Source organism: Odontesthes bonariensis, chromosome 15 (assembly GCF_027942865.1).
Source record: "Odontesthes bonariensis isolate fOdoBon6 chromosome 15, fOdoBon6.hap1, whole genome shotgun sequence".
Taxonomy (NCBI): Eukaryota; Metazoa; Chordata; class Actinopteri; order Atheriniformes; family Atherinopsidae; genus Odontesthes; species Odontesthes bonariensis.
In genome coordinates, this window is record NC_134520.1 from 9,778,284 (window position 1) to 9,793,437 (window position 15,154).

Genomic DNA, 15,154 nt, shown 5'->3' on the forward strand with positions numbered 1-15,154 from the left:
GTAGGAGCCTCGAGTGTGACGGGGGTGGAGGCTCCCAGCTCACCCCCCTGCTTATTGACTTAAAGATTCCACAGAGGCCAGAAAGACCACAGGTGTTGTGCCAAAAAGGGATTGTCTGCCAGAATTTGATTTCCGGCCGCGGGAGCGCGCATAGCAGCCCGTTGAGCGGTAGCGCAAAAGCGTCTGCTTTTCTCTGGATTGAACGGTCATTATATTCAGAAACACACAACTGCATTATAATGCAATCATAGCAAAGGCACGTGTCTGCGAAAGCTCAACGTTTGTTGTTACATAGTTAGTACTGTGGCCAAAAGAAGTGCATTTTGTAGCGAAATCAGACATGTCTCTATGTGCTTGGTATGTAGCTGCTGGCAGGCGAAAAAGCCCATTTTGTGTTGTGGTCCTTTAAACTAGTTCAAAGCTGTCCTGTGCGCTCAGATATTTATATCACGAGGCTCCAGAATGAGATCAAGTCATATTCAAGCAGAAATCACCTTTAAGTAACTGTATTTGGCCTTCAGTCAGTTTTTGGCAGGTGAAAACTGATTGAAAACTGCAAAACACATCCAAAACTGAGAAGCAAATACTATCAAGAGCCCATATCAGATAAAAATCAATGCAGAGTCACGATGATCTTTATTGAAAACCCACCAATAAACCATATTCATTATAGTCTAATTTCCAGAGACAGGACAAAGTCATCAGACATACCAAGCACATAGAGACATGTCTGATTTTGCTACAAAATGCACTTCTTTTGGCCACAATTGTAATAATTACGGAACAACAAACGTTGAGCATTAGAATGCAGTTGTGTGTATCTGCATATTATGACCGTTAAATCCAGAGAAAAGCAGACTCTTTTGCGCTACCGCTCAACAGGCTGCTGTGCGCACTCCCGCTGCCTGAAATCAGATTCTGGCAGACAATCACTTTTTGACACGACACCTGTTATGACAGCTTTCTACCCAATGTCCCCAAACTTTTGCCAACCAAAAAGCAGGATTTTTACTTGCTATCCGTTTGGAAGTCGTTCCACCCTTCTGTCTTCTGAGGACAAAAAAAAAAAAAATCTACTGATCACTGAGAAGCGGCTAAAGTCTGATTGAGCTGATGAATTCCGTTGTGGTTTCATAAGCAGTCCTCATATATCTTATAATATCTGTTTGGTTGATGACTCATGATACCTTGATGGCAGCCAGTTTTATTTTTGATCTACAAAAAGCATTTGATAAAGTATTCCGCAACTTTGTGCTCTATAGCAGGGGTCTTCAACGTTTTTCAGGCCAGGGACCCCCAAACTGATGTAGAGTTGGAGCAGGGACCCCCCTACTATTTATATGGTATACAATTGTGTTTTATATTTAATGGGGCCTAGTGCCATGTATAAACATAGCTACTCTGTTATTGTACATTCAACAATGAACTATTCAAATAATCCACAGATTTTAACTTTAAACATGCATGTAGATGGGACAATGAATCCTCAAACCATCGTACAAATGTGTGGATGGCTCACGTTTGCACACAATTTGTGAGAAAAAACAGTTTAAAAAAATAAAAGAAATTTTAAAAATCGTCTAATCAACCAAAGATTTCACGACCACCCTGCAGGACCCCCTGTTGAAGACCTCTGCTCTATAGGCTACTGTACAATGATCTGAATTTACAGAAAACGTTTTAAAAGATTCAAATAACAAACTACTACATGCAGCATCCCCCAGATATGATATACAGAGATGTAAATGCCAGGGCTGTCCCATCTCTCCATACCTTGTTCTGCTGGTTGGCCAGATTCTTAATCATTCATAACCCAACACCCTTTAAAGTCATTGTGATTGGAGGCAATTAAAAATTTTAAAGCAAGCCGATTATACTACTCAGAGATTAAAGTCTCTCAAGCTATATCTGTTGAAAGATTTTTAGAATTACTGGGTATAAATGAAAATATAACTTAAAATAAATGTAAATAGATCAAATTTAAAATTCTTAAAACGAGCTCAGCTATAAGCACATGAAAAGAGAAATGTTTTTAACCTGGATTTAAAAGTGCTTATGGTTGGGGCTGATTTAAGTTCTGCTGGTAGTTTGTTCCACTTGTGTGCAGCAGAACAGCAAAATGCTGCTTCACCGTGTCTAGTTTGAACTCTGGGCTCCACTATCTGACCTGAGTCAGCAGATCTCAGAGCTCTGCTGGGTTTATACTCTGCTAGCATGTCATTCATGTATTCTGTACCTAAACCATTCAGTGATTTGTAGACCGGTAGCAGAACTTTAAAATCTATTCTGTAGCTGACTGGGAGCCAAAGTAAGGTCTTAAGAACCGGGGTGATGTGATCTGATCTCTTTGTTCTGGTTAAAACTCGAGCTGCTGTCATGATCTGGTTGGCTGTGTTCTGAGTAGGTTGGGCAGAGCAGGCTTCACTGAACACCAGGGCGGAGTCTGGTTGCAGCCTGCTGCCACAGCTGCTTTCCATCTGCAGTCATCAAGATGCCTTCTTAAGGAGCAGCAGGAGCACCAGTCTTACCATATTCTGTGGTAATCAGGCCCCGAAACCCTTGCTAGAAATCTTGAAGGTCCTTATTTTCTCTAACACCTTCTTCGCTTCCCACAGCAAGATCCCTGCGCCCAGTTCCTGGACTCTCTTCTCGGATCCAGCTTGGATCCTTCACCACACCAGCCTCCATTCCTTCAGGATACTCACCTGGTTCTCCCTGCCTGCTCACCAGATTCACCTACCCAGCCAGCCGATCTCAGTACTCCCCCTCCTATATGGATGGACTCCCCTCTCTGACTATAAGATCACTTCACTCTTCTGTTTTGGATTCATCTGGATTGGATTTACCTGAACTCATTCTCTCTCGTATATCATCTCCATACAGTTCCAGCCCAGGCTACGTCTTCTCAGCGCCCTCCCAGCCGATCACTCACCTCATTAATAAACTTGTGTTGCCCTGGTGAAATCTGCTTTTGAGTCTTTTCCTCATTTTGGCTTTGGCCACCATGACAGCTGCAGCTGTTTGATACTTTTTTTAGGGGAGTCCAGTCAGAAGACCGTTACAGTAGTCATGTCTATTGGAGATGAAGGCATGAATCGGCTTCTCCTGATCTGTTTGGGACATAAAACTCTTAATTCTGGATGTTTTTAAGTTGATAAAAGGCTGATTTGATAGCAACTTCTCTTTATTGCCAAAAACAATGACCTATAACCTTACTTATAGGTTAAACCTATACAGATGTATAGGTTAAACCTTCTGTTTATAGGTTAAAAAGAAGGGTCTGTAGTTGGTTAAAATGGAAGTGTCCAACGTTCTCTTTTTTTAAGAGTGGCTTGATGGCAGCTACTGTTAGGGGTTTAGGAAACGTGGCTGATTGAAGAGAGCAATTTATTATTTGCTGCAGATCTGTTTGGACAGAGCTTACAATAGTTTTAAAGAAAAACGTTATATAGAATGTAGATAGCAAGCGAAAAACGCACGGAAGAATGATAATAATAAAAAATGTCAATAATACACAAACAACATGATTGTGACACCTTGCCAGCTCTCACACTAAATAAATAGAATATAAATTTAAGTTGCAGTGTTTCCCAATTAAGTCTCATTTGGGTCCGCCATAGTCTTTCTCATAAAAATTTTTTTGTTTGTTTTTTTAAAAGTGTTTCACCATCCCTCATCTCTGTCGGCCCCTCCTCCTCTCTCTGGCATACGGGCGCACGAACGCACACGCACACACTGGACACTAGGGCTGCACAATTAATCGAATTTTAATCAAAATCGCGATTTTGGCCGCGACGATTATGAAAAATGAAAATCGCGATTTTTTTTTTTACATTCATTTTCTTAATGCGGATTCAGTTGCATTATACTCTAGCATGCAAGCATTTAACCAGTAGTCCGCCAACAACCAGGGGGCGAACATGGACCTATTCGTTACGCCGCCTAACTGATCCACAAGCAAGCTCGCAGCTCCTCATTACAGTGCAGCCAGCAGTGGTGTCAAGTTCAAGTGGTGAGAGCAGAGTAGTAGTGATATAAGGGAAGACAAAATTGGTGGTGAGGATGATTGAAATGACCGAGAGCCAAGCTGAAGCTGCGGCAGAAGGTAAGCCCACAGCCGGTCTCTCTGGTGCCCCTTCGTCCCTCGAAGGGGCACCAGAGAGACCGGCTGTGTGGAGCTACTTCGGATTCAGGGCTAGCGAAGTCCAACAAAAGCAGGTGTTGTGCAAAGACTGTGCAATAATAATTGCATTTCAGTTTTATTTTGTTTATTCCTTACATAGTACATTCTTAGCTATATTTCATTTCGTGATTTTAAATTACATTCTGCACTGAAAATTGTTTAGTTTTTTTTGGAAAGAAGTGCAATAAAATTCAGTTGTTTATCGTTGTTCCATAATCTTGATTAATAATCGTGCTTTCAATTATGATCCAAATAATCGTGATTATGCTTTTTTCCATAATTGTGCAGCCCTACTGGACACACCTGAACGAAGCGCTGCTGTCTGGACTCCTCGTCCGTCCTCCCTGCAGGTGATTTTCAGCCAATTGGTGTACTTTTTTTCTGGTGTTTTTAAACACATCAAATGTGACTGAGGTCCAAATATCTGCTGGGATATTTATCTCACAAGCATCATTATGCATAAAAGACCAGACAATGGCTTCTCTCCCCCCAGCTTTTCCCCACATGTCTGTGGTCCTCTGTCTCTGCCCTTTTTTGAAGCGCCCCATGTTCATAGTCTGTATTCATTTTTAAATGTAAATATTAGCATTTTTGCTCAATAGCTTCCAGGTCATGGGATCAATTGACTCCAAATCAGTGTGGGATCATGTAACTACACTGGCTGCATGAGATACACCTCTTGTTTTTACATTTTACATCTGTTCATAGTTTGTATTAATTTTTATATGTAAATATAGTATTTTGGTCAATTTGTTCTTTGCTATATAAACTAAGTGACAATGAAATAAAGTGAAAGTTATTCATCTTTCTAAAATACACTATGTCGCTGAATAAACTCATTTATTTGCTCAGTCACATATAAACACTGTCAGTCATCTTCTTCCTCCTCCTCTTCCTCCTCCTCCATCTCTTCCTGGGCAGCTTGCTGCTCTTCCAAAGCTTCTTTCATTGCTTGTTCATCCTCCAGTGATGGGTCGAGGGCCTCTGTGATTTCAGGTCCGCTGGAATATTCTGCCTGTGGGAGTGGTGGTACAGGCGGGCTGTAGCCTTCCCCTACATACTTCAGACCCCATCCAACATATATATTCTCAAACTTCCTAAATTAAGAGACAGCACATGAGAGTAGGTGAGTTCTAGCACTTCCTTCAGTCCAGTAAAGGAAAAAGACTTTTAGAATATCTGCACGTACTTTCCACAAGCATATGCATACGCTCCCGGCCAGAGGTTCGAACGCAGCACAGCTATTGCATGTTGAGAAGTGAGAGTGGAGGACAACTTAGAGCTCCAGGGAGGGCTGTTGAGAATGTCTGAAAGACATAGATGTTAAAAATGACAGCCTTCAAGGACATAGTTGCAGGTTTCAGAAGTGGAGGATTCACAAAAAAATCTTATATTTCAATGAACTATAATCTGAGTTACAAATATGTCCGAGATACATCCATCAGTTGTATCAAAGATGTGAATGTGCAGGACACCACAGCCTTGTGTTTCTGACTGACTCTCCCAGCTTCCTGACAGTCTCCTTCATCCTAACAGAGATGATTCAAGGAAAAAATTGAACAAAGAGCGGCTCAGAGAGAAGCACCAAAACCCCCATTAATTATCACCTTTGGCTACTGATATAAAATTTTAGTAAACTGAGATTATCCTGGATCCAACTCAAGATGTAATAAGGTAGAAAAGATAATCCGGTAAACAGGGTGGCCTGAGAGTGACAAATGTCCTTACTGATATGGCCTCACTGATCTGTCGAGAGATGATCTGTTCTTCATAAAGACTACCTGACCGAAGTGTGCAATATTAGATAGGAGTAAGAGATTGGACAACCAGCACTTAATATCTCACAATCAATATTGAGCTGGCTAATTTCTTATATGTCTGTTAGTATTAAGAATGGAATTTCCCCTTATGGGACGAATAAAGGTCTATCTTAACTTATTTTAAAGCTTCTTTCAATGTTGTTGGCATATTTAACTATGGCAGTTTTAAGACGTTATAAAAATGCAAGGGTGAGCCTCTTTTCAATTCAATTCAATTCAAATTCAATTAAAAAATACTTTATTTATCCCAGAGGGAAATTAAATGTTGATGTAGCTCAATTAAATCAAAGAGTTATTATAGATGCTGATGGCTGTGGGCAGGAAAGATTTCCTGTAGCGGTCCGTTTTGCATCCAAACTGAAGAAGCCTTTGACTGAACTTTACCTTGCAACAAGAAACAATGACATCAACAACCCCAGGAAGGAAGCGTTCTTCATCACTAAAATATCCACTCCATTTCCCATATTTTGTAGTAAAGACTGCTCCTCTACATCTGAACGACGTCCTTCCCCTGTCTCAGGCTTAAAGCTTACCAACTCCTTGAAAGTGATTTTATTTATTCTTTTAAATTGTAACAAGTTTTTCATTTAATAACATCCACTTCTTTTAAACCACAATACACAACTAACATGCGAAGGGACCTAAAATCAGTTTCAGAGCTTGACCCGAAAATCAGAATTTGTCATTGTATGAGTGAGTGAGCATTTGAGTGGTGGGGTCAGTGTGTCCATGGTGTCTCCAACACCTGTGCTGTGATTGGATGGTTCACTTTAATGTGGACTGTACTAATAAAAAGGATGAAATTCTTGCATCAAATATAACAAGAATATGTCAGTTTCCAAATATGCAACCAAGAGGCCGAGGGCGTAAAGCGAGCTGAGAGTGAAAAAATGTGGAGTTTTGGCTTTGAAAAGACTCACCTGCATCTTGGGAGAGAGGAGTGAGCAGAGGAGGTCCAACTTCTGGTTCTGGCTCATCAGGCTCCTCTTCCTTCTCATCAGCCTCCGCTTCCTCTGTAGAGTCTTCTCCTGGTTTCACAGCCAAATTCACCCAAGTACAGCGACCCTGAAGTGAATGTCGTCTCGGTAAATATGGACACATATACACACTGAAGTTGAAAATATGCCTCAGAGCAGAGCTGTACCTGCTGCAGGATGTGTTGAACATGATGCACCCAGCTGGACAAAGATTCAGCCATTTCACCCACGGGGATGCCCTCAAAATCGGGATTCACCTCATAGCTGTCCCGGGATGCCTCATCTTCCTCGTCACCCTCTTCCTCCCCAGCCTGGTAGAAACCCTGGGGGCTGACCTGTGTGCCAGCAGAGATCCGAGCAATCTGCGCTCTTAAATAGTTGGCTTCATTCCCAGAAAACGGAGGGTAGCTCACAACTGGGGTGTCCAGCCTCCCAGTGAAGAATTTACAGATCTGCCGAGCAACATTGATCTGTGCGGGACTAACTGAGGGGAGCTTTACCCATGGAAGACCAGGCTCTTTGCACACATAGTAAACAAACTTATTAGCACCTGTTCCTATGGCCTCCTTCGGTACCATGGGTGGGGGTTTGTAGACCGACCGAGGAAGTGGATCCATCTGAAAACAAAGCCACCAAGGACCAGATAAATCATTCACAGATAATTAATATTAATTCAATTCAATTAATTTTTATTTATATAGCTCCAAATGACCACAATCTCATCTCAAGGCACTTAAATAGTATGGTCCATTTCAAGCCAATTGGAATTCAATTCATTGTAATCATAATTTACAAAATAATCCAATTCATTCATATAGAGCCAATTCAAAAACAATTTCCTAGCTAAAGAGACCAACAGATTGCACCGAAACTTGTTTTCAGTCCAATCTCCCGTCCTGAGCGTGCCTGAGGCGACTGTGGAGAGAAACGACTCCCTTTGAACAGGAAGAAACCTCTGGCAGAACCAGACTCAGGAAGGATGGCCATCTGCCTCCACCAGCTGGGGATTGAGAAGACAGAAGAGGGGACAACAAACACTGCAACACCATTCAAAGGATACCTGTTGGAACAGGGAAACACCTGAAACATCTGACCACAATAATGTCACATGTACATAATATCATTTGAGAAATAAAACAGGGGGAAAAAGAGAGTAAAGTGAGGAAAGGTGTGACAGATGAGGCCCCCCAGCAGTCTAGGCCTATTGCAGCTTAACTATGGGATGTTTCAGGATCACCTGAGCCATCCCTAAATCTCACTTCCTACAATTAAAATTTTCATTCATTTTTTTTTTTTAGAAATGAAATAGACAAATTACAACAAAAAACAATAAGCACAGGTCAGGTTGGTTGGGTCAGTCAGACCGATCAGAGATATGCAGCTGAGGAGCCACAGATACCTGCAGAAAGGTACCAGGGCAGGGGTGATCTGATTGTGTCCTCAGTGAATCCTGAGAAAGTTCAACCAGCACTTAGAACTGCCTTCTCTTTGAGCCACAGGGAGATGATATCAATGCCATGATTGAGTGTGTGACAGACTACATTAACGTAGGGTCAAGCCTAGGTGAGAGTGTAGTGTGTTCAGTCAGAGGCTTCTTCAGCTCTACTGTGACACAGAGAGTTAGGTGACAGGAGATCCTTCCTGTCAGCAGCAATAAGTGTATCTGTATCTCCTTACAATGACTTATGACCATTTGTTTATTTTTTATTGCAGCAACAATTTCTCTTCCCTTTTGGAATTAATGAAACATCTTTCACTTTCATTCTATTTAAAAAAAAAACACCTGGTCGACACTTCAAACATCATGACTGCTTTTTCAATAATTTGATGTGGGCGTATGCAGAGGCCAAATGACCAAATATTTAGATTCTTATGCATCTGGTATTTTTCTTCACCTCCTTTGCCTCGCTCTCCTGAATCTCTGCCTCCCTCTCCTCCTCTTCTTCAAGTGCTTCCTCGGCGCTCTGCTCATGCTCCATGTCTCCCTCTGCGTACTCAGCTTCAGCAACAATATAGTTGCTCTCTGTTCCCAGGATCTTGCCCCACAGTCGACAGCGTTGCAAGGCCTGCAACTCAACTAGATGTTTGAGTGCAAGAAAGATTCTCTGCATCTCCTCTCTGCCCAGACCCACTCCAGCCTGCTCCAGGTAGAAGCCAATCTCATTCACATTAGGAAGAGTGGTTTCCACCTGAGGAAGACCACAGAACAGTGTCACATAATGTAAATACAATAAGTAATATGAGTAATAAAGCAGTCAGTAAAATAATGCTGAGATAACATGGCTTCATATGTATCCAGCACCATTTCATCCTCTTGGTCCACTTCTTCTGGCTGAGAAAACAACGAGCGCTGCTGCTCAGCCAGCAGCTCAGCTGCTGAAGTCTGCGGCAGGTCTTGCAAGGAGCTCTGCACACCCTCAAACAAACCCTGCTTTACATCATGGCTCATTTCCTCAAAAACATCCACCACGTCGTCTGGATGCTCATCCATCACCTTTATCAGCAGTCGGGTAAGGTGGTCATAGCTGGAAGAATAAAAATGATCAGTAAAGGATTCCTGTGCACTGGACTTTCTGTTGGTCAATTTATTTAATATCCACCCACAAACCATCCGGCCACTTCATCACAAGCTAAATTTCCTGCGTCCCTTTAGGGCTGAACGCACTAAAATACTTTAGAATTACTTTAAAATAACTGGGAAGAAAGCATGTGTGGCTGTAGTTGTTCTGTGGGATTCATACTCCATCCATCCCTCCATTATCTTCCGCTGGTCCGGGGATCGGGTCGCGGGGGCAGCAGCTTGAGCAAAGAGACCCAGGCGTCCCTGTCCCCGGCCACTTCCTCCAGCTCTTCTGGGGGGACCCCGAGGCGTTCCCAGGCCAGCCGAGAAACCACGTCTCTCCAACGTGTCCTGGGTCTTCCCCGGGGCCTCCTCCCAGTGGGACGGGCCCGGAACACCTCACCGGGGAGGCGTCCAGGAGCCACCTCATCTGACTCCTCTCGATGCGGAGGAGCAGCGGTTCTACTCCGAGCCCCTCCCGGATGACCGAGCTTCTCACCCTATCGCTAAGGGAGAGCCCAGACACCCTGCGGAGGAAACTCATTTCGGCCGCTTGTATTCGCGATCTCGTTCTTTCGGTCACCACCCACAGCTCGTGACCATAGGTGAGGGTAGGAACATAGATTGACCGGTAAATCGAGAGCTTCGCCTTCTGGCTCAGCTCCTTCTTCACCACGACGGGCCGGTGCAGAGCCCGCATCACTGCAGACGCCGCACCAATCCGTCTGTCAATCTCCTGTTCCATTCGTCCCTCACTCGTGAACAAGACCCCGAGATACTTGAACTCCTCCAGGATCTCATTCCCGACCCGGAGAGGGCATTCCACCCTTTTCCGGCCGAAGACCATGGTCTCAGATTTGGAGGTGCTGATTCTCATCCCAGCCGCTTCACATTCGGCTGCGAACTGCTCCAGTGAGAGCTGAAGGTCACGGCCCGACGACGCCAACAGAACCACATCGTCCGCAAAAAGCAGAGACCCGATTCTGAGGTCGCCAAACCGGACCCCCTCAACGCCCTGGCTGCGCCTAGAAATTCTGTCCATAAAAATTATGAACAGAATCGGTGACAAAGGGCAGCCCTGACGGAGTACAACCCTCACAGGAAACATGTCCGACTTACTGCCGGCAATGCGGACCAAACTCTGACACCGGTCATACGCCTTCTCCGAGTCCACAAAACACATGTAGACCGGTTGGGCGAACTCCCATGCACCCTCCAGGATCCTGCCGAGGGTATAGAGACCTCACATCGCTTGGCTCTATTTTTGCCTCCCTTCATATCACTGCGTACAGCCACGTAGCGTAGCCGCACCTGTTACGGTGTTTACTGCTCGGTCTGCACTTCAGTCTGCAGAGTTTACACAGCCCGTAGTGATATGAAGGAAGAGAGAAATAGCGCTAAGCGATTGTGAGGTCTGACTTTTTCTGGAGGGACGATTTTGTGATGCAAATGTATTACTCTTTTGAATGCATATTGTTTTGAGAAGCAAGACGCTTTATTTTCGGGACCCTAGCAAACTAGCCGGACTACCTTCATCAACACCAAAACGAGGCTGGAACTTGGCTCACAGGACGCAGCAGGGGGTAAGAAAATGTTCATAAATGATGTTGCTAATATGGGATGTCATACAGCTTCATGTCAAAATAGGCGAACTGTCCCTTTAAGTTAAACAATACTTTGTTTATCCCGAATGGACATTTTATTGTTAAAGTATCTTTTTTCCTCAACAATCATTATTAGCTGTCATTGGTTATATTTTTTGCTTTATAACTATCATTACAATTACTATAATGGTTTTAAACCTAAATGTTTTTACTAGGGCTGGGCGCCTTAACTCGTTATTATCGTGTTAACTCATTAATTACGTAAGGCCGACAAATATTTTATCGCGCATTAACACAGGTTTTATTATTTATTTCATTATTGTAAAAGTCTGTTGCTCACAGGCTTTTATTTTGTAAAAGTCTGTTGCTTTCTGCTGGGGAACCGGAAAAGAAAGTAATCGGCGGATCCACCAAACATGGAGAAGGGTACGGAACTTTTACTCGGCCATTTTCCTTTTAAAGTTCTTCAAGACGGAGGAGTCGACAGAACCAAAGTCATCTGTAAACACTGCCAAGTTGAATTGTCTTCTCACTGTAGTAGTTCCAGTCTAAAATATCACTTAAAGGCAAAACACACAACTGATAGCAGCAAGTCATTCAAGGAAACAGACAGTGGAGCGAGGCTTCTACATAAAAACTACATAAAGATGCTGATGTTAAAAGTGTGTTTGCACAACAAATGTTATGGCACTTTGATGCATATGGCAGTACATTTAAAATAAAACTAAATGCTAAAAGCTATGCACTACTTTTTAATTAATTTTTGGATTTTGCGTACAAAGGCGATTAATCGTGATTAATCAGGGAAATCATGTGATTAATTAGATTAAACATTGTAATCGTTGCCCAGCCTTAGTTTTTACACGAGTCCACTCCTAATCTCATTGTATTCATTGTAATATCATAAAACAGAGGCTCTGTATTTCTTCTGAAACTTGAGAAAATTAGAAAACGATATGAAGGTGAAATAAAAGTTGACTTGTTGAGCTGACGGGGAACAGCTTTACTTTAGTCTTTATCCCAGCCTTCCACCACTGTGTGCTTTAACCGAGCAGGCATGTTAGCAAACAGCAGAGAGACGTTACTCACAGATTCAGGGAACTCCTGGAGCTGTTTTTCAGCATGAAAGCCTTGAGGGAGGCAGCCTGGAGCGGACTCTGGTGCCGGCTGTCGCGGTTACCGACGTTAGCGTCCATTCTTCGAAGTCAGTCAACAAATAGGGCAAACACGGTTGGAGCGGACGGTGCTAAGTATTTATTGTTTAAAAATGTCGACGGGGAAACGCTACGGTTGCTATGGTTACCACAACGGAGTGGTAGTTAGGGTGGGGTGGACTGGACACCAAACTGGAAGTACCTTTGAGCACCATTATATTTAACAGTATGAATGGTGTAAATGAAAGACATTATGAGGTTGTAAACCTTGATATCACCAAGTAGCTGATGGATATCTAATTGGATGAGTTCAGCCAAACAAACCCTGAGTTGCTGGTAGAACTCATGTTCCAGGGGCAACATGAGCTGGGACTTAACCAAGTTGGCACTGCAAGAAGCATACGTTCAAAAAAGGTCAATTCACCATCATTCTTCCTGCTTAGCTTAGGGTCAAGCTGACTGTACAAAGAAGAATGCTGCTCAAGTTAATGAACTCAATGGAGCGTGCTGCCCACCCTCAACATAACATAGTGTTGAAACAACGAAGTGTGTTCAGTCAGAGGCTACTTTGGCTCCACTGCAACACTGGCTGATATGATTTAAAAAATGAATAAATACTGCAGCAATATAATTTCCCTTTGGTATAAATGAAATATTACACTGCTGCTTTTTTTATTAGCTTTCAACTGAAACTTCTGTGTGATGTGTGATGTGTGATGTGACGTTACATTTGGTGCTGCAGAACAACATCAGCACCTGGCTGCTACTTGTAACACTCGTAACTACTGTGGAAGCAGCAAAGGTGGATTTAGTTTTTGTCCAATGAATAATGATAAAGTGTAATATGTCAAGTGTTCTAGTACGTTAGGTTGGATTTACTGAATTCTAACACCCGGTGAGGACCTGATCTTTTTCATTATGTGCAGATATGTAAAACTTTAGAACTGCAGGAGGGTGATCTTTCTTCATTACATAATTGTTAATACACAAAATATTGATCATTTCAACTCGCATCATTAGGGTTGTTGTATGGATCCCAAACACACATTTCACATCTACTTAAAGCTTCGTTAAAGAAACTGAAATTGGTCCAGTGAGCATGGTGGTTAAATTCCTCATCAGTGAAGAAGAACCACGAGCAGGTCTAAAACCATTTTAAAGATTTGTAATGAGTGTGACTGAACAGTGAATTCTGTGTTCCTCAACTACTAAAAATCAGACAGGTAAACTGGTATGGCTTTACAACGGGACCAATCTAAAATATTTAATATTGTTGATTTAAAAATCCTAGAGGAAACAGTTCGGCATCTGAAATCAACAACTTGATTTGTGTTGATAGACTCAGATATGACTTTCAGCAGCCACGGAGCAAAGATAGGAGACAGAAGCTGCCAGTCAGGGACTTCAACAGGGTGTCAACGGGACCTCTGGTAAGTAGTCTTCGCCACACTAGTGGCCAGGCAGGATCAGGCTTGGAACGGAACTTTCCTTGAAGGCAAAACAGACTGGTAAGTAGATACAAGAATATTCACAGGAATTACAAGGACTCAAACTTGGAGGCTTGAAGTTTACCACAAATGGCTAACACTCAGGCGCTGAAGGAGCATGCTCCTTATATGCTCCTACCCAGATGAGGGGTAATGGATGACAGGCCCGTGTAATTTGATGGATGGCTCAGCCCACCCTACTCCCTGGCGCCATCTGCTGAAAGAAAAGGTTGAACCACACCACCTCCCGAAAACCCCAACACATTTAGCTGTTATGCTGGAAACAAGTGGAACAAATACCAGTGGAGATTAAACTTTCACCAAATGGAGACATTTTTAAATCCAGGTTAAAAACATTTCTTTTCTCATGTGTCTATGCATGAAATCTGCACGCTATCTTTTAATTTATCCGGACTCTTGCTTGTTTTTAAATGAATTTGAATTAATTAATTATTTGTTTCTCTTTATATTCTTTTATGTATTTTTAATGCTTCTTACACTCCCCGCTGCAATGCTTTTTTATTTATGTAAAGCACTTTGAGTTGTTTTGTACATGAAATGTGCTGTACAAATAATGGTGTGAATATTTCAGAGATTTGAGTATTTCAGTCTTATTTTTATATTTTATTAAAAACATGCCTTCCAACAATCTTTTTTCATTTTGTTATTGTGGAGTTCTGTGATAACATGTAAATGTAAACTTTTTACATACAAACAGCAGTTACTGCAGAGTGACCACATCACAACCGATGCCGAGGTGTTTTTCTTATTTGAGTGAAAGGCTCTAGAAGTAAATGAGCAGCAGCCACAAAGGAGCTATTCAACTTCTCTATATACTAAGGGAAGAAGCTTCCACGCTTTCTTTATTATTTCCTTTATCATAGGAAACACCGGACCACCCTTTATGAAAGAAAGAAGATAGTTCAGTCCCATAAATCATTGCAGCTACAGTCAAAACGACCTTTGATTAGATTGATCCAGTTGTACAGTTATCTGTGGGGTATCCCCGCTGGTCCATTAGGCCTTGATGAACAGCTAGTCAATGTTACTTAGGTGCTATATAATAAAGTCTCAGTGAAATGTGAGGAGCGCATCAGGCAATATGTGGAACATTTTTTACATTTCCTACAATTGTAGCTTCAGAAGTGTGGTCGGATTTTCATTCTTTCTCTTACCAACTTTCCTCAGCATCGTGATTTTTTACTAACAAAGTCCATGAAACAAGCCCAGGAGATGATATTTTATTAGATTATATTTCTGACTATTCATTGGATCACATGACACAGAATAAAATGTCTAAAATGTGTGTGGATATGTGCCCAGTTAGAGGATGTCTATATGTTTTTTTTTCCACCTCTTGATTGTATGT

General features: G+C 42.3%; 1 protein-coding gene across 1 annotated transcript; it reads right to left on the reverse strand.

Moving 5' to 3' along the window:
• Positions 1–4,280: 4,280 nt before the first annotated feature.
• Positions 4,281–12,513, reverse strand: rsph4a (radial spoke head component 4A). The gene is made up of 7 exons (XM_075486237.1): positions 12,234–12,513; positions 9,283–9,505; positions 8,876–9,169; positions 7,148–7,597; positions 6,924–7,068; positions 5,373–5,490; positions 4,281–5,280 (listed from the first exon to the last, which is right to left on the reverse strand). The coding sequence occupies exons 1-7, from the start codon at positions 12,338–12,340 to the stop codon at positions 5,052–5,054; spliced, it is 1,566 nt and encodes a 521-aa protein (XP_075342352.1). The 5' UTR covers positions 12,341–12,513; the 3' UTR covers positions 4,281–5,051.
• Between the last annotated feature and the right edge of the window lie 2,641 nt (positions 12,514–15,154).

What these genes read in the sequence shown, in the direction of transcription:
- rsph4a (XM_075486237.1), bottom strand. Translation starts at nt 12,340, where the DNA reads ATGGACGCTAACGTCGGTAACCGCGACAGCCGGCACCAGAGTCCGCTC. An exon ending in TGGACCAAGAGGATGAAATG is followed by an intron (nt 9,170 to 9,282) that starts GTGCTGGATACA and finishes GGTCTTCCTCAG; the next exon opens with GTGGAAACCACTCTTCCTAA. An exon ending in TCCTCTCTCCCAAGATGCAG is followed by an intron (nt 5,491 to 6,923) that starts GTGAGTCTTTTC and finishes TATGTCTTTCAG; the next exon opens with ACATTCTCAACAGCCCTCCC.